Here is a 25,572-nt window from a genome sequence, read left to right on the forward strand (position 1 = left end):
CCAGGTTGAACTGTCCAGTAACAGCTGTGGAGATTTATACACAGACAGACATGCTGGTTAGTGTTTAGAAATGTCAGGCTGGAAATTATGTTTGGCTGGCGTTAGCATACATATAATAAGGGAATTAAAGCCATAAATGTGGATGCAGTCACCAGGGGAGAGCTTACAATGCAAGCTGTTTATGATATGAGGGTCCATGAACCAGCCTTTTTTTTAATAATCAAGTGTCTGTACATACATGCACATGTGGCTGTTTCTCCAAGAAGAGCCATACTTTGATCAGTTACAGTGGATCTGGAAATTCAGACTTTAAGCAGTAGTGCTCTATGAGGAGAAACAAGGCCAAGGGCACACGCACTGAAAGGACCGATAGGATAGCAGAGCCCTCCAAGTTGGTTAGAGGAGATGCTAGAGAAGGAGTGTGTGAGGCACTGCAGGGGCTCTGGATCCTAGATGCTGCGTGCAGACAGTTACACACTCCTTCACCCTGTGGGGTAGGTATGAGTTTAGGAGCAGAATGCCCAGGGTTACCAAAGTACTGCCAAAGGAAGACTGAAAACTCTCCTTAACCCTATACACACACTCCCACTTCTCCACAGTTGAGAGGCAGATGAGGGGGGACATTCCGAGAGGCTCTCGGCAGGGATGGGGAGGGGTTGGTGGTATAGAGTCGTCCTTACAAAGTGGAACGTGCTCCAGTCAGGAACGGCACTCCCACTTCTCTCACTTAGCTGGTATAAGGTGTTAGCTGCAATTTGATGAGGAAAATGTACTTCAAAATTCAGTGTTCTTCAAAATACAGTAGTAAAACATAAGCCAGGTTTGAGTTTTCTGATTTCAACACAGTAACGAACAGGAGTCATGCAACATAAGAACTGGCAGACTCTTTGAGCAATCCAGTCCTCTTCCCCTATTTCACTGACAGAAAAATTGAGTCCCTAAATGGGACTCAGGACCCCAAAGCAAAGAGGAAAGAACTAGGCTTTTTTATGCTTTAAGACTTTCTGTAAGGACAAATACTTTTGTCTGGTGGGAAAAATGAATGACTAAATCACCCTCCAAATGTAAAGAGATGGTATTTTAAAATTCACTGGTGACCTAAATGTGCTTAGTTAGAAACACTTCCCTCTTGCACTTGAATAATTTATACACAATATTTTGTTAGCATAACAATTTATTAGCAGACAAATGAAATGACACCTCGAGATCTCAACATATACAGGATCTTATTAATAAACATCACAAACAGATCCCAGAAGAAAAGGAGCTGCTATTAACCAATTGCCCCCTCTCTTGAAATAGGCTGTAATCCATCAATACCTCATCCTCAATCCATGGAGGATTAAGCATGACTTATGTAGAGTAGCATCAAGGCACTTGTTTTAATTTAAACAGATATACATACATGGTATAAAACACATTCCCAAAAGTCATTAGCCTTGAATAAACTGGAAAAAAAAAAAGCAGTATACTTTTTTAGTGAATAGACAAGACTGAGAATTTAAGTTCATTCAGCTCTAATCCTAATATTGACTTGTATATAAAACTGAAAAGGAGACCAAAAAAGGTAGCGTTTTATATAGGTTGGTTTGTTCACACTAATTTGAGGAATCATGGCAGCATCAGAACTCAAACAGTAACTCCCCAACTGATTTGAATTGAAAAGGCAAGAGCAAAAAAAAAAAGAAAAGGCAAGAGCAATTTCATTCCAAGTAATTTATTATTTTAGGGATGGGGATTGGGGTGTGGGAAGAGAACTTCCCTAAAATAAGTTTCTTTAAACTGCAGTTAGAGATCCTTTGTGCCTAAGGATGCTTGTCTGTTTGCCTAGTAAAAACCCTTTGTTAGAAATTCTGTCATTGGTATTTTTAATAAGATTACAATTATTTGGCCAATTTCAGAGTCATAATTCAAGTCCAAGAAAGGTTATTCAAAGTTCCAATGTAGATTTATAAACGTGGTGGCTCCAATATAGGCATAGTGTCCTTCATTATTCCAGTTTTCATTATTCAGTATCTCCTTCCTATTTTACATCACTAGGAGAAAAATATACACAAGAAAAAAGTCTACTATTTGGTATATGCTTATTTTACTTTCCTAACTGTATTAACATGTTTACTTTAAAATTTCATGTGCAAAACACTTGTTTAAAAAATAGTCCTTGTCAAGATAAAAACTACCTTATAGAAATAAATTTCCCCCACTTCTATGTTTAAATTCTCCATTTCTAAAGTTACTAACATCTTTTTTAAAAACCTAAAATTGTATATAGTATTTCAAAAGTATTTTACTTTAATAATGATAATAGGCTATAATAATAAACTAGTTGGTATAATATTTTGGCCTACTGCATTATAATTTTCATTCTTGTTATTAGCACTTGAATGATTCCATTCATGATTTCTAAAATCCTTACTCCACAAGAAAAAAAAAAAGCCTAATTAGTTCATAGCCTAAAAGCTTTCTAGATCTAATTTCTTCCTTTTGCAGTTCTTAAAGCCGTTTCAAATAAGGCATCACTAGAACAGATAAACGGAGAAGGCAAAGGCACCCCACTCCAGTACTCTTGCCTGGAAAATCCCATGGACGTAGGAGCCTGGTAGGCTGCAGTCCATGGAGTTGCGAAGAGTCGGACATGACTGAGCGACTTCACTTTCACTTTTCACTTTTATGCATTGGAGAAGGAAATGGCAACCCACTCCAGTGTTCTTGCCTGGAGAATCCCAGGGATGGGGTCGCAGAACAGATAAAATAGTAGTGGAAAAAAAGAGAAACATCAAAGAACAGAAAAATTAAAGTCTGAATCCTATCGACTGGATCCTTACCTTGTCACTGTGCAATCATTCCTTGAGCAGAACAGGGGCATCCTTGTTTGCCTCAGTTGCCTGCCTTCCATTCAGACATCAGTCCAGGTTCAGCTTAGGCCCTCCATAAAGCAACTCCAAGTGCTGCCATGTGTTACTAGAAAAGTTAGCATATAGCCCACGTACTGGATTTAAGTTCCAGCATCTGGCCAGGGCCCTGGACTCCTGCTTAGGTCCTCAGGATATATTTGAGGTACTGTCTACAATGATGTTATGGCTCATCTATAGGAATACATAGAGGAAAACAATTAAGAACATAAATAAGAAGCACAGAGCTTGAATTTATCATAACTTCCAGGTCTGACTTAAGTTCCCCAAAAATTCACTACAACCCTAGTCTTTTATATTAAGCTCAGGGCTAACACCTCAGTGTTCTTAAGTGACTAATTATTAACAGAATACCCCTGCAGGGAATTACTTTTCTTGTTAAAATGTGGTCATAAGCATTAGGATAGTCTGATGAACTCATCTAATATATTGACACAGTTTAAAGATCACCGCTTACCATGCTATAAATTTACCAATAAATTTTGGTTTCAGTGTCTACTGATGTTTAAAAGCTATGTCAGTTTATCCAAATTTTGCTCCTTAAAAAAGTCAATTAGTTGTGAAGTAATTAGCCTCCAACTAATAAAAAATAAAATAAAATAAAAATAAATAATAAAGTAAATGTGAAAAAAAAAAAAAAGTCAATTAGACATCTGTCAGTTTTACTGCTATCAGAGGCTACAGTCACTCAATCGAGAGCTCTGCAGTAGGTCAACCCCGGCTTTGGCCTCAACCTTGGCTACCGGCTCTTTCACTTTAGTGAATTTGTGCACTCCCCTTCTAGAAGCAGAATCCAGTTCTGAGTCTGCTCTCACAGTATGCTGTGGCTCTAAATCCTGGTCTCCCTGCTTATGGACAGTCATGTATGACGCTAACCAGGGCTGAATCCTATTCATCTGAGGCCCTCTTCTTTTCTCCCTTGCTTGGTCAGAGATCACCTTTTTAATAGTCTATTCCCTTCACCTCTCTCTTGAATATTACCCTTTGATTCTAGGTGAACTCTACCTCACTCTGGCTGTATGAGTTTTAACCATCAAGAGTGTACATATATTTCAATTAAATGACCATTGTAAGATATTCAGAATTTTGTACATTCATCAATAAGCAATACAGATACAGTTAAGACTGTAAAGTTCAGAGTAAGCAAGACATTTTTGTGTCAATGAAGTGTGTAAAATATCACCTAATCAACTAAATCAACCAAACCTTTGAGCAAGAAAGCAGATTCCTTTGGCTACGGTTTCAGGCTTGATTCCTTTAAATACCAGCAATCAAAAAATCTTAACATGAAAGTACAGGCAGATTTCAAACCAAGCAGACAAGGTAAGTATTAAATTCTAGTGTATCTTCAGTATTTTTACAAATGGCTTTCAAAAGCAGATCTCTTACTTGTTCAGGTAGGTAGGAGAAAAACCAGAACACAATTCAAGAATCTGCTAACTGCATAAAGTTCCATAATTGTTTATATCTACATTTTGGACAGAAATGGGAGGTAAAGGTCAAAGCCTGTTATTTTGTCCTTTTAAGAGATTTTCTAAATTCTTTGGACTCTTTTCTAATTTCCCCATGGTAGGGTTTGCTAAATTATAAAGTCATCTTGAACATGTACTCATTACATGTACTCTGAACGTGGCATTAGAGAACATGAACATGTACTCTGTCACATGGCATTAGGTATTTACCATGATCTGGATTCAAACTTGGCTCCGGTGAGGTATAAGACCGGGTTGAAAACAAATGACAACCAAGATACTTTGATTTTACTATTCCTATTCCTAAGACTGGAGAGACAGAGCAAATATTTGCTACAAACAAGAAACAAAAGAGACACAAATACCAACAGCAGTTAACATTTCTGCAATTCAAGACTTAAGTTCTAAAAGGATGTCAAAACTCTAAGGACACTATTACATTTAATCGTGATGTCAATCACCTCAAGGAGAGAAATCTAGCTCCTGAGAAACTGCTTTGTTTTAATGATAGAAAGGCATTTTTCATGTAAACTGATGGCAGAGCTCTATCAAAAGAAAACCAACACTGCAGTTTATGGAGCCAATAAGAAAGATGTTTAAAAGTCTCCCACTTCAGTAGATGCGTTATACATAGGGTTTGTTTCTCATAAACATACTGTTTAGAATGTAGGAGAATGGGTTAAAGATGATTTTGCAATTTTGTAGTTTTTATCTTGTTTGTTTAAAATGGCGTGCTAAACGTTTCAGTCTCATATAAACTAGTCTCCTAATCCTAAGTTTGGAAAATCTGTTTTCTTCCCTCACCCATAAAGGTCCAGATACAGAACTATAAGCTTTCAATGTTGGACATACTTTTCCAAAGGAAATATTTTTGTACCACACTAGTGACCAGATATGATAAACAGTACATCCCCAGAACCTGGGTTATATGAATGTGATGCTTCTAAATCCTTTTACACAATAGTTTTAGGTGGCCCAAAGAGCGAAAAGTAGTCACTGTCATCAGCATTTATTATACATCAACAGGGTGCGTAGCAGTAAGATTACTTTGTTTTCACTAAAACAGCTACAATTATTGATGTTCTTTTGGAAGCATTCTGTCACTTCTGTGCATTTTTCTCCATTGGTCACAATAATTTTTTTTCTTACAGAGTAAAAATGAATAGCAGCTTCTCAAATATGAGAAAGACAGTCAATTCCCAGCTGACTCTCGCTAAACAAGGGAAGGAAAGAAAAATTCACTACTAAATAAACAAATTATTAAGGGAAGAATCTGTTTAAACAACTTAAGGGAAGTTGTCAGTCATTCTTTTTTTTGCAATCTGTCCGGAACAGTTTGCCTCAACGTCACTTAAAAGGCTACATGAAATTGCTAAGTCAGCACCATGCCTTCTGTCTGGCAAACTTGTCACTCACTGGCAATCAGACATAGCGGTTTAGAACAGATTCCATGGGAAACACACTAAATGAAAGTTAAAACAGAGCTTAATGGCAGATTAATACTCAGAAACAAGGACAGACAGGAATCACAGGAGACAGGAAGGATTCTCACTATGTTGACTGGCATGAAGAGCTCTTTTCTCACCTACTTACCCTAACCAAAAAGGCTGACTAAAAATATCACATGTATCACACCAAGAGCATCCTGTGTAATGTGGGACTGGCTGGTAGGGTTTCACAAACCTGCTCTGCCAGCAGACTCCTGATAAGACTGTGCCAGAGAGGAATGATGCTTCCCTGTAAAAAGCCAGAGATCTGACTGCCATCTGGAGAACAAAGACAGGGGCTAGAGAAGCTCAAGTGAGAACAAGCTTGTCTAATTACTACCCTACACTCCAGAAGCCTCTTGACTTGCTGTTACGAGAGAAGACATAAATTCTTTCCCTACTTCCTTTCTCCTCTCTCTCCAAAGAGCCATGCCAAACAGGCTCCAGCACCTCTTATGTACATGCCAGCTTTACCCCTTTACCTCCTGGAGAAGCAAGAGTCCAGATGCGTATCTCCTAAAACAGGATGGTAATTAAGTTTGGGGGCTACTTTACAGTTCAACAGATATTTATTTAATTCCAAGAATATCTCATATTTACGAGAAAACTTAAAAACACATTTTCTTATTTTGATTCTGCTTAACTAAAAGCTCTGCTGCCTTTGCGTATCTACAAAGGCCATCAACTTCAAAGGAAGAATTCTGCCTAGCCAAAAGGTTAAAATTTCTAGTGTGCAACAATTTCCAGTTCCACAGTATAAAATGCTACACACTTGAAATTTTAACCTATTGGCTAGACGAGATTCTTCCTTCCATCTACCTCCTCAATCAATCACTGGAAAAACTTGGACCATTGGGAACATATCTCTCTTTTTGATTCTGAGAGTCTTCTGCAAAAGTCATTGCTTCATATACACTATAAAAAAGAAGGTTTTCTTCATCCTTTTTGCAGTACTCTCCCCGGGCCAGGGAGTCCCTCACAGAGGGATTGCATTGAGCCAGCAGAACCTGGATGCCAATAGCTTCATAATCTCTGCGAACTTCTTTCAGTGTATGGATCCCTGCTGTATCTAAAAACTGTATTGCACTACAGTCAATCACTATTGTATGGAACTCTAAGGGATCATGGGAAAGTTGCACTGAAACTTCGTCCTGGATTCCACTGAATGTTACTGTTTCCCTTTTGATCTTTTTCTTTGCTGCCTTCCTCTGAGCTGCTTTTACTAAGACTGGGTTGAGAGTTTTTTTGTATAAAGCAGATTTAAAATATTCTTTGTTTACATAGTAGAGTGGGGCCACAAAGCGGAAAATCTTGATGCCTGACTTGGTCTGAAGGTTCTTGTAGGCAGACATGGATTCAAAGACTTCAGAATCTTCCACCAGGCCAAGCAATGAAGTCCTTGGCTTCTGAGTGCGGAGGATGACACAAAACATAGAAAAACAAACCCCAGTAAGCAGGCCTATTTCAGTACTGATCAGTGCAGAGGACAGCATGGTAACAAACCAGATAACTGTGTCCATTCTGCTAATCCTCCACATCTGGGGCAGATCCTTAAATTTACGTAGGGCTCCCCGGAGATTTACGATAGTTATCACACCAAGGACACTTTTCTGCAGGGAGAAGAACAAAGGAGCTATGACCAAGAGGACCAACAGAAGAACCAGAGCTGTCACCACACCAGAAACCTGAGTTTGACAGCCTGTGGATTCCTTCACCAGTGTCTTTGCAAGAGCTGCACTAGTAGTGAAGCAGTGGAAGAAGGAAGGGATGATATTGCAAAAGCCGATAGCGTACATTTCCTGATTAGCTTTGACTGTGTAGCCATGTTTCTTGGCAAACATCTCAGAAAGTGATACAGTGATAGCAAACCCAATGATAGCAATAGCTATTGCATCTACAGCCACTCTAGGAATTAAGTTCCAGTCAGGTGCTTTGGGTGGCATAAACCCAGTGGGAATATACCCAGCAATACTGGTGCTGTATTTCTCATTCAGTTTTCCAAAATGAGAGGCTAATGTGGCTGCCACAACAACAAAGAGTTCAACAGGAATTGGTGCCTTAAGCTTGGACTTGAAGCGCTCATTGAGTTCTTTGGTTGGCAGAAGAACCAGAAGGCACAAAAGGCTGGTGATGAGATCACAGATATTGGTCTTATGAATGTTTCTGAATACATGTATCCAAGTAGTGATGAGTGATCCCACTCCACTACTCCGAGGAAGGCTGAGTCCAAGGAGGTACTTGACTTGAGATGTAAGAATAGTGAAGGAGGCACCAGTGACAAATCCACTCAGCAAGGCATCAGAGAGGTAGACTGAAACAAAGCCCACTTGAAAGAAGCCCATCGCTACCTGGAAGAAAGGATATACAAGTGTTAAATATAAATGGAGAAGACCTTATAAATCCTATATTCCCCTAGCATTTCTTTGTGTGGAGACACACTACCAGAGCACCACAGAACGTCAAAGCTAGAAACAAAAACACAATCATTTATCAATCCCCTCATTTTACAAACAGAGGGCTCATTTTACTGATACTCAGAGACCTGAACAAGTTGCCCAAGGTCACAGTGTTACTAACTAGCCCAGACAAGAAGTCAGGATTCCTACTTTCTTGTTCAATGTTTCTTAAACTTGAATAAGGTTCAGATTGCTTTGAAAAAGAAAAAGTTTCCCAAGGATCTATGAGAGATCCTAAAGATGCAAACTGGAAAAATTCTAACTTAAAAAACATTTATTTTTCTTTAAATCACATATCATTACTGTGAAAGTAAAGTTTTAACTGATAAAACAAAAAACTAGATTCACATCAAAATGGAATCACACTTTAAAAATTATTGTAGCGCTCTCTTTAATCTAACTTCAAACTGAGAAACGATTTTCAGCCAGTGTACATGTGCTTATGCCATACTGCCTCCCATGTTAATTCTACCTCCTCAGAGATACAATATTTTATTTCTTTTTCTTCTTCCCAATTAATTCTTCCTCAAAATTCTAGTGTACCCTTTCTCATTCTTGGTGAGGCATACTAATGAAAAAGCAAAAATGAACTCTGAGGACACAACTCTTCTGTTAACCAGCCTCTTCTCCCTTCCCTCCTACCCAGGCACCTAATAGAGTGAGCTACTCTTCTGCGTCCCATGTTGGTTCTAAATGTCTCTAACAGAGAAGAGGGTTAATGCTGGCACTGACTCCTGAATGCCAAAAGGCACAGGCATGATGATAATGGCCGATCAGTGGATTCTGTGGAGACCCAAGAACTTCATTACTAATTCTTTTCCTGGCTGATAGTATGAAATAGAGGTCCCCAACTTGTTTCCTCCCCAACAGTCCGAGAAAACTACAAACTTTAGTGAGAGTCACTGACTAGAGCAGCAATTCTAAAAGAAAGGGGGAAGTCACCTACAGTTTAAAAAACTTGCACTCTTCCTCTCTCAACCCCCAGTCACCCTCTTGCCTGTTAGTGCTGACTCTGCCAGTAACCAACCACAAGTAACTTCAAGCAAATCTGATAGTTCTTGATATATAAAATTAAGAAGTTGAACTAGATGGTCTGAGGTCCCTTTCTGGTCTAAATTTTTACAACCAAATAATTAAATTCTGGCTGGCTGACATTCACTAGTTAAAAGGCAGCCTAAAGTTGAGAAAACAGAGGCGGCCTGATCTTACTTGTGGAGTCAAACCAGGGTTTAAATTTTGGTGCTACCTCTTCCATATCCTGGGCACTCAATGATAGCTTTATTATGATTGCTAAGATCCCTGACAGAACTGAGACTTCACGTATAGTGATTTCTTTTGCCAGAAAGAGTCACTTATTCCATCGTTTCTTACCTGATAAACTCCAGCCACAAAGGTTACAGTGCTGCCAACTATAATTGCATAGCAACTTCTGTCACATGTCTTGTCTGACATCTGGTTTACTAATGAGCTCTCATTTGAAGCAGCATGGACAGTATCATAGCCAGCTATGTATAGTTCTCGGTCAACTACTTCACCAATCATAAGGCACAGTACTCCAAAAATGCCTACAGAGATGTGACGGGAGGTACCCAAAATGAAATAAATGAGGCTGGCAAAAAAAGATGTGTACAGACCATAGATAGGTTCTTGGCCAGCCAAGAGAGAATAAGCAATGGATTGGGGCACCAATAAGATGCCCACAATCAAGCCAGACATCACATCTCCTAAAATGTTTTTCTTCAGATCATATTTTGGGAGCCACTGCAAAACAGGAAGGAAACCAAAAATGATATTTTTGGCTTTGGTTGAATTGCACTGGCAACTCTTCTCTAGTTTTTTGATAACAAACTTCTTGAAGTTATTATCTGATTTCTCTTGAGGCTCTAAATAGATCCTACGGTGTCTAAAAAGATCACTGGACTCAAACTGCCGGGAGTCATTACGTGATTCCTCTTCATGCTCCAGGTGGATCCCAGATGGAGCTCTGTACTGGTCATTTCCTTTAACTGAGTCCTTGGGTGAAAGGTCATTTTGCTCTTCATTTTTCAAAGACATTTCTGGAGATAGATGTTTCAACCTCCTATCCCAGAGAAAACAGCAGGGTTAACTTATTATGTAATTCTCAGTACTCACATATTTTAACAGTCCTACTTGTCATGCATGAGAGTTAAGACGAGTTCAATTTGGGGGTAGGTATCTTTCGTTCACTCTCCTTAGTTGAGCCTCATTTGTCTTGACCCAGGAAAAAAGAATCAGACCATAAACAACCAAGTTAAAGCAAACAATTTATGGAGTACATGGCTTCCCAAAAGTATAAACTATCAAGGATTTTTCTCCACCTCTGCTGGCACCTTACGCAGTTTTTTTCCTTCAGAAACAGTATCAGGGTAGCCTGTCTCCTCCTTTCTACCTGCTACTAACTATCTTACTTTCAGGTTTTTTTACTCTAAGGAATTCTGAAAAGAGGTTCTGGTCTCAAACCTTGACATCTACCTTACCTGCAACAGTCCCTGAAACAAGGAAGATGACTGATTTTTTTTTTAAAGAGGTGGGGCCCTTTTAAAATAACCTACTAACTGTTGAAAATAAACAGAAGGGAAATGTGACACAGTAAACTTAAATATTTTGGGAAATTGAAAAAAAAAGAAAAGGACAGGATGCATTTGGATCTTTGAACATATTCTAGTTTGGTAGAAAAGAAGAGAGTTAAGGTGATAAGGGACTGTTGAAGGAAACAAACCACCAGCATGGGGTGGACTGATGGGGCAAGTGTCTGATACATGCTCTGAAAGGTTTTGGTCTATTCATTCTACTTTGTTTTGGTATAGTCACACCTGTCCTGTGTGCAGGATCTATATACATGCAAAGACAGCTTTGCTTTACTATTCCAAGTACACACTGTGAAACATAAGCTGAATGGAGGAATGATGGTGCCCAACATGTCAACCTGGAGGGCGATCCAGGTGACCCCGCATCTCTGGGTCCTAAAGCACAACACCAGTGCCACATGACCTGTCCCTAAGGACTACAGGAAAACAAAGAAGGTAGAAACAAGTAAACAGAGAGGAGGGACAACAACAACAAAAAATAAGTCTTGTAGTAAAAGAGAAGGAAAAAGAAACAGGTCTTCAGAGGAACAGAGTGTCAACTGGCAAATACTTCACCAGTGTCTTTGTGTTAGCTGTTTGCTTAGCTTAGAATGGCCATCCAACTCTTGCCTATCAAGATCCTAACCATTAAAAAAACCCAGTTAAAAATTCCTTCTCTTCTTCAAAGCACTGACCAATCTTCCTCAGTCCAAATGAATCTTAATCAACCGGCACTTCACACCTGCACTACAGTACTAACCACACTCTTATATTAAGAGTCTCCCCAGCTCCTGGGGGAAAGGATATCTTGTTCATCTTTGTAATCATCAACAATGTACAGTAACTGTGAGACAGCAGGCTTACAAAATGTTTCAATGAAGGAAAGAATAAATGAATAAACAAATTTATGAGTGTGGCCAATAAGAGGTGAAATAATATTAAATAAAGGACTCAGGGAGTTTCCCATTTCAGAACTGACAGAAAGATAGGCCCTTGTGAGGTGCCATAAGCCTAATATTGCCAAGAAGTCATAATCCAGGACCCATGACCCATACAAGCACATAGTATTTGTAAAAGCAACCCACATTAATTTTGTTTAGGATAAAAGGACTGCAGCTGGTCATCCCACTGAACAAGAGTAAAATAACAGTTACACTGATGGTCTTGTTAAATAAACAAGGAAGGAAAGAACAGAATTAGATGACTACTTACCCTGAGCAAGTCAATCAGACTGATGAAAACACACAGCAGCTCTTCATTCCTCAATGCAACTGGTCCATAACTTTCTTCTCACCTTCTACTTTCAGGCCAAGCTTGCTTGAGTGCATTCTTTATGTCATTCTATTTTGGAATACTTCTTAGTGATTTCTGAGTCAAAAGGCTTTTCCAAACCTAGGTATGCAAAAGAGGCATAAGAAAAACTAATAAAATTCAAATCTTGCCCTATATAACAGCTAGCTGGAAAGGAAAAGGTAAAAATTAATACTGGAAAGTGTGACAGAGTGATGGAAACTGTAAGGAAGAACTGAGATGAAATACGAAAAGTGAGAAACACAGTAACAGAGATAATGAATGCCTCTGACAGGACCATCCGACCTGACAAAGCCAAAGAAAGAATTGATGAAATTGAAGATAGGTTGATAGAAGTTACCCAAACTAAACAGAGAAAAACAGAATTTAAAAAAAATCAAAAACAATAAGAGAACATTCAAAAGTGGTGGGGTGTGTTAAATTATCAAATTTATGCGTAATTAGAATCTCAAAAGGGGAAGACATAGAGTGGGTAGAAGGAATATTTGAAGACATAATAGTCAAGAATTTTCCAAAATTAGTGACAGACACCAAACTGTAGATCCAAGAATCTCAGAGGATACTAAGAAGGACAAATATAAAATGAAACCAAACAACATTGCACCACACACCTACACAGATTGTATTCAAACTGCTGAAAACAAAGATAAAGATAAAATTCTGAAGACAGCCAAAGGAAGGGGGAAAAAAAAACATGCTAAATATATAGGAACAAAGATATGAGTTATAGCAGACTTCTTTTTGGAAACCATATAAGCCAGAAGATGGAGTGATACTTTTATCACAGAAATATAACTGTTAACCCAGAAAAAAACATTTTTTGAAGGATGAAGAAGAAATAAAAACTTTCTCAGACAAACACGAAGAGAATTTATTGCCAGCAGACCAGCACTACCACTACTACTACACACACACACCAGACAAAAACTCAGGTGTGCACAAGACACAACAAAGAAATACACAACAAAGAAATAAAGTCTAGGAAATGGAACAAATGAAAATAAAATTTATTCTTTAATTAAAACTCTTTAATTGCTCTAAAAGATAACTGCCTAAAGCAAAAATAGAAATGCATTTTGTTTACAGCACATGCAAAATAAAAAGTGTAACAGTACAAATTACGGTAGGCAGAATTAAGGATTCTAAGATCTTGTACTATATATGAAGTAGTACAATACTATGAAAGATGTATACTGTAAACTCAAGGGTACCCACTAAATTTTTTAAGATATAAATAATAAGCTACTTGTGGAGATAACGTAGAATTGTAAAAAATTCTCAATTAACCCAAATGAAAAATGAGACCCAAAACAGATAGAACACATTGAAAATAGCTAGCAAGATGGTAGAATTTTATTCAGACATATAAAAAATCACATTAAGTGTGATTTAGTGTGAACAGTCTAAACATACCAATTAAACAGATTGCCAGGTAAGATTTAAAAAGACCCAATTACATGCTGTCTATAAGAAACCCACTTTATAATCTTGAGAAAGAAGAATGGAACTGGAGGAATCAACCTGCCTGACTTCAGACTATACTACAAAGCCACAGTCATCAAGACAGTATGGTACTGGCACAAAGACAGAAATATAGATCAATGGAACAGAATAGAAAGCCCAGAGATAAATCCACGGAACCTATGGACACCTTATCTTTGACAAAGGAGGCAAGGATATACAATGGAAAAAAGACAACCTCTTTAACAAGTGGTGCTGGGAAAACTGGTCAACCACTTGTAAAAGAATGAAACTAGAACACTTTCTAACACCATACACAAAAATAAACTCAAAATGGATTAAAGATCTAAATGTAAGACCAGAAACTATAAAACTCCTAGAGGAGAACATAGGCAAAACACTCTCCGACATAAATCACAGCAAGATCCTCTATGACCCACCTCCCAGAATATTGGAAATAAAAGCAAAACTAAACAAATGGGACCTAATGAAACTTAAAAGCTTTTGCACTACAAAGGAAACTATAAGTAAGGTGAAAAGACAGCCCTCAGATTGGGAGAAAATAATAGCAAATGAAGAAACAGACAAAGGATTAATCTCAAAAATATACAAGCAACTCCTGAGCTCAATTCCAGAAAAATAAATGACCCAATCAAAAAATGGGCCAAAGAACTAAACAGACATTTCTCCAAAGAAGACATACAGATGGCTAACAAACACATGAAAAGATGCTCAACATCACTCATTATCAGAGAAATGCAAATCAAAACCACAATGAGGTACCATTACACGCCAGTCAGGATGGCTGCCATCCAAAAGTCTACAAGCAATAAATGCTGGAGAGGGTGTGGAGAAAAGGGAACCCTCTTACACTGTTGGTGGGAATGCAAACTAGTACAGCCACTATGGAGAACAGTGTGGAGATTCCTTAAAAAACTGGAAATAGAACTGCCATATGACCCAGCAATCCCACTCCTGGGCATACACACTGAGGAAACCAGATCTGAAAGAGACACGTGCACCCCAATGTTCATCGCAGCACTGTTTATAATAGCCAGGACATGGAAGCAACCTAGATGCCCATCAGCAGATGAATGGATAAAGAAGCTGTGGTACATATACACCATGGAATTTTACTCAGCCGTCAAAAAGAATTCATTTGAACCAGTCCTAATGAGATGGATGAAACTGGAGCCCCTTATACAGAGTGAAGTAAGGCAGAAAGATAAAGAACATTACAGCATACTAACACATATATATGGAATTTAGAAAGATGGTAACGACAACCCTATATGCAAAACAGAAAAAGAGACACAGAAGTACAGAACACACTTTTGAACTCTGTGGGAGAAGGTGAGGGTGGGATGTTGTGAAAGAACAGCATGTATATTATCTATGGTGAAACAGGTCACCAGCCCAGGTGGGATGCATGAGACAAGTGCTCAAACCTGGTGCACTGGGAAGACCCAGAGGAATCGGGTGGAGAGGGAGGTGGGAGGGGGGATCGGGATGGGGAATACGTGTAAATCTATTGCTGATTCATGTCAATGTATGACAAAACCCACTGAAAAAATAAATTAATTAATTAAATAAATAAAAAAAGAAAAGAAACCCACTTTAAATATAAAGATACAGATTATAATAAAGTGAAATGACTTACTCAATTTAGTAATTCATGTAGCTTGTAAGTAACTTAGCCAGATAATAAAATCCAGATTTTAAGACTCTAAGAATAGCTCTTTTTTGAGCATGTTACTACCCATATCACTAATTAGCTTTCTTTAACTTCACTTATCTCTAAACACTTTGAAATTCAGGTGCCCTATAGATCCCAGTTTCACCTACCTGCTACCCAAAATGACCTAGCACTGACAACAACAAACTTGTGTCCAACTCTCCTTTCTCTGTGTTCATGGCCTTGGTCCTTTTCCATCTCCAGCTCTCAAAAACTTAGGTGGAGATAAAACAGGTATTCACTCACAAGCACTAGAAGTGGAACTGATTTAGTCATCAGTTTAAATCCAAAAACTATCTATAGTCTTTTACTGATCCTAGTCACCCTCTAGAACCCTTCTCAAAAACTATGTTTTTCCCTTTTTCAAGCCTATTTTAAAATCCCAAAACAAAACTACTACTATTAAAAATTATCTTAAACTAAATTGTAGGTATGACCTCCGTATGAATTAAGCTCCTTAAGAGCAAGTTCCATTCTGGTTCATCTCTGTATCCCCTACTGTGTCCAAGTATATGCTTTCCAAAACAGGAATGAAAATATTTGCTAAATAAATAACTGAAATACAGAAAAGGTAGGATGCAAAGCAGTATTTATTTTCAGGTGGGAATATCTACTTTGGAACACATTTTTCAAGTATCCTTTTTTTTGCACAAAAATCCTCTCATTCCCTCAAGCCTGTTACCGCTTAATTATAGTATTCACCAACTGCTTCATGAAAATTAAGAAGTTATAGTATTTATCCTTGAAATATAGTTGATAGCCAGACCCCCATGTTTAAAAAGTTGAAATACCTACTATATATTCCATGAAATTCAATAAAATAGAATTCTCCTGTATCATACAGGGTAGTCTCTCCCTTTATCAACATTGATGTTTGAGAGTGAGAGATAAAAAAGGCTCAGGAGGAAAACGCTGAACCTTTCACACTATCTTGCAGGGACTGGAGAAAAATAACCAACAAAATATTTGAAAAATACATTTACACATTCATATATTAAAGTATAATGGCAGTTCAGGCAACACAGAAAGAACATTTCTGTACTTTCTTCTTTGATCAGGCACATGAAGTTGTGACCACTTAGTTCTCTTTTCCTGGTGATCAAACAGCAGCACTGGCACTGTTTTCCGTGTGAATTACTGATTCTGGGAAAGACTGAGGACAGGAGGAGGAGGAGGCAACAGAGGATGAGACAGCTGGATGGCATCACAGACTCAATGGACATGAATCTGAGCAAACTCTGGGAGACAGTGAAGGACAGGCAAGCCTGGTGTGCTGCAGTCCATGGGATCTCATAGACACCACTGAACAACTGAACAACAACAAAGAGCGCTGAACTAAAAGAGAGGACATCCCTTCTATGTAAGCCTGACAGCAGTCGGCCAACTTCTTTTTGGAATTTTGCAGATATAAGAGAAACAATGTCTACTTTTTGGTTAGTAATTATAGCATATTTTAACCAATAGTGTATATAAGACAGTTTTGCAATTTGTGAAATTGAAATGCCTTTTTGGAAGGCAATAGTCTTCAGAGATTGGTAAAGTCTCCCTCTGAAGCATAATGGTTCCATATTCATGCTTTGCTCTACTGTACTTTAGACTCTAACTGTATATTCTCTAACTGTATATTAGACAACTCACTGTTAAATAAACTCGAAGCTGCCAACTACTATGATCAGAGCATCTAAGCAGGGAAGAAATCTGCAAGAGATAAACAGTTTAGCCAGGCTTCAAGGGAACAACATACCTACCTGGGCTCTGAAGTCTGGGTCAGAGATGAAAGAATGAAGACTTGGAAAATGGATGAGGGAGAAGAAAACACAAACAGCAATAGTTCTGGGGTTGGAGGGAAAGAATGAGAAATTAGTATGAATTGTTTAAAGCACCAGGTGCACATGGAAGATCAGTGAAAGAGAAAGCGGTAAAGGTACTGTGCGGCCTTGGAACGCCAGGGAAGAGAGGGAGACTTTCCCGGGCAGGTAGTGCGCGAGCCCTGAAGGTTTTTGAGAAAATCACTTACTGTATCACTCATTTGATAATCATTATCTATTATCTCATTACATCTTCTGGTCTGTTATGCGGTTTAATTCTTTTTCAACTAAGTAATTAGTATTTTACTTTTCTGCCCTTTATGAATAAAAATTAGTTTTAAGATTATTTAAAAACAAAAAAACTAAACCATAAAGAGGTAAAACCAAGACAGAGTCTCCATTTACACAGTTCCATCTGATCCTGTAGCTCACTGTTGTCAGATAAGTTCAGGGAAGATCATGACGTTGTGCAGCCCGAGAAGCTAAAAGGATGAGCTAAAGCTTCTGTATCCAGCTCCATCCCATCCACAGGTGCCTGCAACCAGGATGGCTCAGCTCAGCCCAGGCCACTGATCCAGGACACAGACTAAGAAGTTCAAACACTATGAGATGAAAATTTAGACCTATCTTTGTTCTGTGGGCCTGCAACCCCTGCTTACTCCACAAACGTTCCTAAGTGTCAACAAGCCTTCCAAGGATGGACTGGTTAACTTTCTATGTGAGCTCCTAGAGACTGAGTACTGGTCTCCCCATCTACTCTTAGCTAACCACGTGCTAGACACAGTGCATCAGAACCTAGACTACAAATCCAAGGGTCAATTTTGCTTTTGCTTAACCCCCCCACATACCCCTCCCCCCACCCCCCAATCTGCTCTACCTTAAATATATCCATCCTCTCCCCACTGTCCAAAGTATCTGGAATCCAGTCACTTCTTACTTCCCTCCACCATCAGATCTCAACTGGGCTACTCCAACAGCTAATAATATCTAAACCCTGTCCAAGTCTCCATCCTCATTTCCTACTGGTCTTCTTGCTGTTACTGGAACATGCTAAATACATGCCAAGTTGATTCCCTTCTTAAGGTCTCTGCACTTGCTCAACTCCTCTGCCTGGAACAAACACACTCAGATCTGGCAGGCCTTTTCTCATTCTTCAGGCCTCAGCTTATATATCATTTCCATACAATGGCCTTCCTTGACCATAACAAATAATATTGCCACTCCTATCAAAAATCCTTATCTGGTTTTATTTTCTTCACAGCACTTTCATATACTTTTGAAATTATATTGTGCATTTATACTTTTAAAAAATATTATTTATAGTCTTTCTCATATCTACTGTATCCCCAGTAAGAACAATGCTTAGCACATAGTAGGAGATCAGTAAATTCATATGAAAATGAATAAGAAACCCAGTTTCCACCCACAATCAGTGGGTTAAGACAGATTTATAAACAGATAAACTATAACACTCTAAGTGCCATAACAGAGGTTTGCCATAGTCTGAGAGTAGAGAATAGGCTATAGGCCAGTGTGAGGAAGTTGCAAAGTAAGTAAGAAAAGAAAAGAAACTCAGGCAAGTGGGAGGTCCCAGAAAAATCCAAGACCCAGGAAAAAGTCACCTAGATTGCCAGATTTCTGGAGTGAAACTGCAGAAGGTAAGACTGGAGTGCAAGACAGATCCTTATGTAATCCCAAGAAGCCTGGACTTCATCCTGTAAGCTATGACGGACAAAGACATAAACTCCAAGACAGTGCAGGGAAGGTTTGATATTTCAGAGGTGCAGCTAGACAAAAGATGATGCTTGTACGAAATGGACACATCTAAGATGAATTCTGAGGGGGACTACATAAAAGGATAGTGCACGGGACTATGGAGGAGAGAATGGAAAGATAGGAAGTAACAAAAAGGTTGCCTTATATTTCATAGGTTTGAGATTTTTAGATATCCAAATGAGAATATCCAGTAAGCAATTAGGAATGGGCATTTTGGGGACTTTCCTGGTGGTTCAGTGGTTAGGACTCTGGCCTTCCACTACAGGGGTCATGCATTTGATCCCTGGTCAGGGAACTAAGATCATGCATGCTGCATGGTGTGGCAAAAAAAAAAAGAAAAAAGAAATTTGGGGGTGTCAAGCATAGGAGAGAAGCCAAAATTGAAAAAAATAAATGAGGAGGGGGAGAGAACATAGATCATCAGCACATAAACAGAATCTCATTTTTCTCTGAATTCTCACCGTTCGGATGTTCAATAAATGTCTGCTGAATATACATTTTATCTTTTCAACTAGATTAAAAATTATTCAAAGAGCTACTTTATGCATTTTGTGAACTCTCACAATACCTTGCATAGAACTAGGCACCCAAGATGCATGTACTAAGATTTCTGTTGATGGATAGATTCGTTTTTATTTTTGAAAGTTATTTTAACAAAAAAGTTTTATTCAAAAATAATTTTTAACTTTGAAACATAACTGATGCACTGCATTAGGAATGTAAAATGGTAGAAACACTGCAGAAAAAGTTTGGTAGTTCCTCAAAGAGTTACACAGAATTACTATATAACCCAACAATTCCACTCCTAGGTATATCCCCCAAAGAACTAAAAACAGGGACCAAACATCTGTACACAAATGTTCACAACAGTGTTAGTCACAATAGTCAAAAGGCAGAAATAACCCAAGTATCTGTCAATAGATGAATGGAAAAAAAACTATGGTCTAGGCCACACAATGAAACATTACTTAGCCAATTAAAAGAAATAAAGTTCAGATACTCTTCATCTACAGCACAGATGAGTGAAAGAAGCCAGACACAAAAGGACAAACATTATATAATTCCACTTATATACTTAATGCTACTGAACATTTAAAATGGTTAATATGGCCAATGTTATGCTATATATATTTTAATATACACAAAACCAGGAGCGAGCATAGAATTGCATCTTACACTATACATGAAATGATATTATATCACTTGAAGGCAAACTGTAATAGTTACAGATGCTATAAACTCTAAAGCAATCCCATTAATAACAAAAAGTTTTGTGTTTTTTTTTAATAACAAAAAGTTAAGGCTAATAAACAATGGAGATAAAATGGAATCACAGAAAATACTAAATAATTCAAAAGAAGACAGAGAAGGGTGGACTTCTCTGGTTGTCCAGCAGTTAAGACTCCATGCATCCAGGCTGATTCATGTTAATGTATGGCAAAAACCACTACAATATTGTAACTTGCCTCCAACTAATAAAAATAAATGGAAATAAATAAATAAAAGCTTAAAAAAAAAAAAAAAGACTCCATGCATCCAATGCAGGGGATGTGGGTTTAATCCCTGGTCAGCGAACTAATATCCCACATGCCATGTCGTCACAGGCAAAAAAAAGAAAGAAAAAAAAGACAGAGAAAGGGATATAAACAGTTACTATATAAAATAACCTCAATCTAAAGTTTGTGGAAAACTTGAGAAGTCTTAACATTAACCTAATATTAATGTGAACAAAAAGTCTCTTTTCCTAAGTGGAAAATCTCAGTTAAACTGGGCTGGAATAGGTGTGGACTGTGTTGTTTGGAAATAATTTTCCAGTACTCACACAGCTTTTAAGCAGTAGAATCATGATGAGAATCAAGACCTGTCTGATTCAAATCTACTCTCTGTCTCTGAATGGCTTATTTTGAAACCTTTCAAATATTCAGAGAAGTTGAAAGAATGATACATGGAACACTGGTTATTCATAACTCACCCATTTAACAATTTACCAATTGTTAATGTTTTGCTATATCTGTACTACTTTTGCACTCTTTACACATACCAGTTGGTTTGTTTGGTGATTTTTCTCTCAACTATTTGAAAGTTGCAGACACATTTCAGCCTTAACACTGAATAGAACCAATGTTTTTAACCACCATCCCATGCTGCCTCTTCTTCAAAAGTATTCATTAACAACATGACATCAAATCATTTGGATACACTCTCCAAAAATCTGCAATAACTCTCTACCTCTTTGAATATAGTCAAATAACTTTAGTCTTCTGTGAATAAGCCTGCAGCTCCCTTTCTCTTGCTTCTTTTCATGCACCAGTGTTCCAATCACCAGTCCATGAAAATACGAAGCAGTCTTTGTCCTTTGGGGCCCTTGCTCATGTCATTCCTTAGTCTGGGATGCCTTTCCCTTCTCTCTCCATCTGTCTTGGTCCTTTTTCTAATCTTTTAAGTCCCACCTCAAATGCCATAGAAGAAGGGGGCTGAAATTTCACAGGCTATGTTTCTCCAACAAATGACATGACATTTAGCACTCAAGTCGCTCAAGTTTACATGTCTCTCAAACATGAGTACCATTTCAGGACAGACACCAAGTCATCCTAGTGTCTACATACCCAGAATCTAACACAATGCCTCCAACTTGCTATGTATGGCTACAGATTTATGATTATTGAAATGAAGAAACAGGTGTAGTTCCAAGTAAATATAGTAAAGACAAAAAGAAAAAATTCCTGGACTTCCTTGATAGCACAGTGGATAAGAATTTGCCTGCTAATGCAGGGAAGATGGGTTTGATCCCTGGTCTGGGAAGATTCCACATATGGAGGTAACCCCGTGTGCCACAACTAATGAAGCCCATGTGCCTAGAGCCTGTGCTCCGCAAGAAGAAAAGCCACTGCAATGAGTAGCCTCTGCTTACCGCCACTAAAGAAAGCCAGTGCAAAGCAACCAAGACCCAGAGCAGTCAAAAATTTTAAAAAATAAATAAATAATTTTAAAAAACCCTCCTGGGGCTTCCCTGGTGGCTCAGTGGTAAAGATGTTTGCCTGCCAATGCAGGAGATGTGGGTTTGATCCCTGATCCAGGAAGATCCCACATGCCTCCAAGCAACTAAGCCTGTGCGCCCCAACTATGAAGCCTGTGCTTAGAGTCCGTGCTCCTTAATAAGAGAAATCACTGCAATGAGAAGCCCAAGCACCACAACTAGAGAAAAGCCCCTGCTCGCCACAACTAGAGAAAAGCCTGAGCAGCAACGAAGACCCAGCACAGCCAAACTTCAAGAAATAAATAATTTTTTAAAATTCCCTACTTCTCAGTTATCACAAATGATTGACAATGTCCATTAATGTCTGTGATACAAAAACCACCACCACCACAGGGCTTATATCAGTAGGATAAGCACTATGATATATTGTTTCTCTTATAAAGTCCAGTGTAAGACAAAATAATAAAATACCCAAGAGGAAAATAACTTACTGTAAAACCTTGGTAAAATAATTAAATAGTTCCTTGCACAGCACTTCACTGCTTTCAAAAAATCTTCACCTAAGAAAAAAAATTTTTTAATAAAAATTTAGTAAGATTTCATCAACTTCTTCCACTTGCCTTCTCAGTAAATCTGAAAACAGAGTACGAATTCCTATTCTCCAGTATGAGAAAAATCAGTTTAGTCACTTGTTCAACTGGTAGAACCAGATTCTCAATCCTCATTTTCCAATTTCCAAGCTTAGCTCTCTTCCAAAATACCACACGGCCCCCAAATTTGTTTCCTTGCTCAGAGGTCTTAGGAGCTAGTTCAGAGCAGTAATTTTGTGGCCAACTACTCAAACTCATTTCTGAGTCTATTATTAATTTTAATAATTAATGCAGTTTGCAACTGTATCCCCTGTACCTTGAAACATGTACAGCACCTAATAAGAGCTTAACAAATATTTGTTAAGCAAATGGATGAATAACAGTTTAAGAGCTATGTTGGTGGAGAAAAGGGAATTACTCTTCCCCCTCCACCCTCATACACCATAACCAAGTTTGTGTCAAGAAATTAGTTTGGCAAGCATCTATCTGACAGTTTATACCCATTAAAAGTAACGTCAATGCTCAAAACGACCCCTAGTGAATCTAATTTAGATCTTGTCAAATCCCAATACATCATCTCTAGATTTTCCTCCAGGAGGCAGCAAATTATATTACAATGATACCCAACATGGAGATCTGTTAAGATGCAGATTCTCAGACAAACCCAGGGATGAGATTCAAGACAGCCCCTTGGGTGATTGAGCCAGTAAGTAGACTGTGGGCCATATCGGAAGAATCATTAGGTATGTTCTGAAGTCAGAAAGAACTCTAATCAGATCCCAGTCTCACTGTTCAACATCTGTATGGCATCAAGTGAAAAACTTCATTTCACTCAGCAGTAATTTCTCACCTGTAAAATGGAGATAACATTACCTAACTTAAAGTGTTGTTTTAAAACGAAGCCAAGTAAAGTACCTAGCACAGTGCCTGGCACATAGCATTTGCTTAAAAAATGACAGCTGCTAGTCTTCATCCTTTGAGATTACTGAAGAGGAAAAAAAAAAAAGGACTTATTTCTCTCCAGCAGCTTTGGCTCTCCATTTCTTATTCACTCAACTTTTGAAGACAAGAACTTCTGTTTAATCCACTATTTGCTATCACATTAATTCTGGATTTCACATAAAGAGCCCTAGGAATGAGGGAAAAAGCTTCTAGAATGAGTGCCAGAAAGGAGTTTTAAGACTTGAATGCTTCTAACTCACCGTAGTCCAACAATCTGCGCAAAGAAGGGGCCCAGTCTAATAGCCTTTGAGTCTGGAAGAGCTGGGTCCAAGTCCTAGCTCTGCAAATGACTTGCTGTGTGACTTTCGGCAAGGCTCTGTCCCTTTCTGTGTCCTTTCAGTGTCTCCGTCTCACCAGCGAAAGGATTTCAACTTCAGTCCATGCGTCTCAAAGAAGTAGAGGTCTGATTTGTACTTAACCTGGTGTGTAGTTTTTAAAACCAAGATAATCAAGTCCTCTCTCCTGCCCAAGGCTCAGTTTACCCATCTAAAGTGGTGAAGGTGGCCCTCATCTTCTCGGTCCTGCTCCCAGATATCTGGGTTCCAAATGGCACAACGAGGACTTCGGCGGAAGAGCCGCACCTTTACCTACGAGCTGAGGAGCACCCAGCGCGTTCTATGGGGTGAAGGACAAACAGACCTCAAGCGCAGAAGCTGGGTCGGGTTCACTGGGTGGGGATGTGGGGCTTCGATGCTGGCCCTGCCTCCGCCCCTGCCGACAGAGGAAATAACCCCGAGGCACGCCCACCTCTCACGGCCCAGCCACTACTGTCCGCAGCGACCGTCGGCGAGGGGGTCCTCCCACCACACGTGAGACACAGGCGAAGACGACTCCAAGAGGAGCCAGCTGACCGCGCGGAGGCCAGAACATCTCACTCTCCCCGGTCTCCAGTCCCTCCCTTCGCCTCACCTCTCGAGTCTCGGCCGCACCGAGCGATCCGGCTCCAAGGCGCGTCCTCCGCTGTGGCGGGACCGAGGCGGTAGCGTGGCGCAAGCGGAGGTAGCCCACTCCCGGGCCGGCCTCCCTTTAACCCGCCAGTCCCCTTGCCCGCCCATCGCCCGGCCCCAGGAGGAGGTGTGGCCCGGCCGGGCGGGACTGAAGCGAGCGGTGAGCAGGAACCGGCCGGGAAGTGCGGAAGGCGACTATAGAGCGAAAATTCAGCTTGCGCAGTCACGTGGCACTGCGAAAGAGCGACGCGGCTATCAGCCAATGACGAGGCCAGAATTGGCAAGAGTTCCGCCCCCAAGCCGCTTTCCTCCTCGCGATTGGCTGTCCTGTACAGAAGATGCCACGCGTTCCTGATTATAAAGGAGATTTAGTGTGTTGAAAGTGAGCAGATGACGGGTCCTCCGGCTTAAGGTTGGGGGTGATGCGAGGACTCACTCTCGGAAGAGACGTGGAAATGCTCTAAGGAGAGCTTAAACTGTTCTTCCTTTAATAGGGGTATCTTTTTCATCTTCGACTTTTGGGCGCACCCCCCCCCCCCCTTTTACTGATAGAGAAAAAAACTGCTAGTCGCTCAGTTTCGTGTCCGACTCTTGGAGACCCCATGGACTATTGCCCGCCAGGCACTTCTGTCCGTGGGATTTCCCAGGCAAGAATAAGGGAACGACAGATAAACACACATGGAAAAAAAAAAAGAATAAGGGAATGGGTGGCCATTTCCTTCTTCAGGTGAGCTTCCCGACTCAGGGATTGAACCCAGGTCTCTCACATTGCGGGAAGATTCTTTACCGTCTGAGCCACCAAGGAAGCCCATTGATAGAAAAATGGAGGCCCTAAGTGGGAAAAGGTCTGCTACAAAGTAAGAGGGCCTCTTGCCCCAATTTAACTTCCTCTCCACCGAAGGTACCAATACCCAAAGGTTCTTTTAAAGATGTAAATGAGTATATAAAAATAAATATGAAATGTAATTCCAGTCCTCGTTTAAAATCCTCCGTGGCTTTCCTTGACATTCATAGATAAGGTCAAATTTCTCCCTATGCCCCCAAAGTCCT

At 39.4% G+C, this 25,572-nt stretch overlaps 1 protein-coding gene across 7 annotated transcripts; it reads right to left on the reverse strand.

Annotated features, from left to right (window-relative positions):
* Window positions 1-1,156: 1,156 nt before the first annotated feature.
* On the reverse strand, window positions 1,157-24,718 carry SLC26A2 (solute carrier family 26 member 2). 7 transcript variants are annotated; one of them, XR_006268969.1, is made up of 6 exons: window positions 24,485-24,718; window positions 22,475-22,543; window positions 12,128-12,307; window positions 9,699-10,407; window positions 2,826-8,219; window positions 1,157-2,036 (listed from the first exon to the last, which is right to left on the reverse strand). XR_006268969.1 is itself a non-coding variant. In XM_043464988.1 (6 exons), exons 5-6 carry the CDS (start codon window positions 10,380-10,382, stop codon window positions 6,699-6,701), a joined length of 2,205 nt encoding a protein of 734 aa, XP_043320923.1. In that variant the 5' UTR covers window positions 10,383-10,407; window positions 12,128-12,307; window positions 22,475-22,543; window positions 23,776-23,961; window positions 24,485-24,718; the 3' UTR covers window positions 3,309-6,698. The 7 variants fall into 7 exon arrangements, 6 of the variants coding, with proteins under 6 accessions (XP_043320923.1, XP_043320922.1, XP_043320921.1 ...); XM_043464988.1 differs by lacking the exon at window positions 1,157-2,036 and adding an exon at window positions 23,776-23,961 and having other exon boundaries at window positions 3,309-8,219; XM_043464987.1 differs by lacking the exon at window positions 1,157-2,036 and adding an exon at window positions 23,776-23,994 and having other exon boundaries at window positions 3,309-8,219.
* Between the last annotated feature and the right edge of the window lie 854 nt (window positions 24,719-25,572).

The sequence above is a fragment of the Cervus canadensis genome, chromosome 4 (genome assembly GCF_019320065.1).
Source record: "Cervus canadensis isolate Bull #8, Minnesota chromosome 4, ASM1932006v1, whole genome shotgun sequence".
Classification (NCBI taxonomy): domain Eukaryota; kingdom Metazoa; phylum Chordata; class Mammalia; order Artiodactyla; family Cervidae; genus Cervus; species Cervus canadensis.

Bases quoted from the DNA above. Each gene is read 5' to 3' on its own strand.
- SLC26A2 (XM_043464989.1), bottom strand. From the start codon at position 10,382: ATGTCTTTGAAAAATGAAGAGCAAAATGACCTTTCACCCAAGGACTCA. The intron at 8,220-9,698 runs GTAAGAAACGAT...CCTTTCTTCCAG, and splicing joins TTGTGGCTGGAGTTTATCAG to GTAGCGATGGGCTTCTTTCA.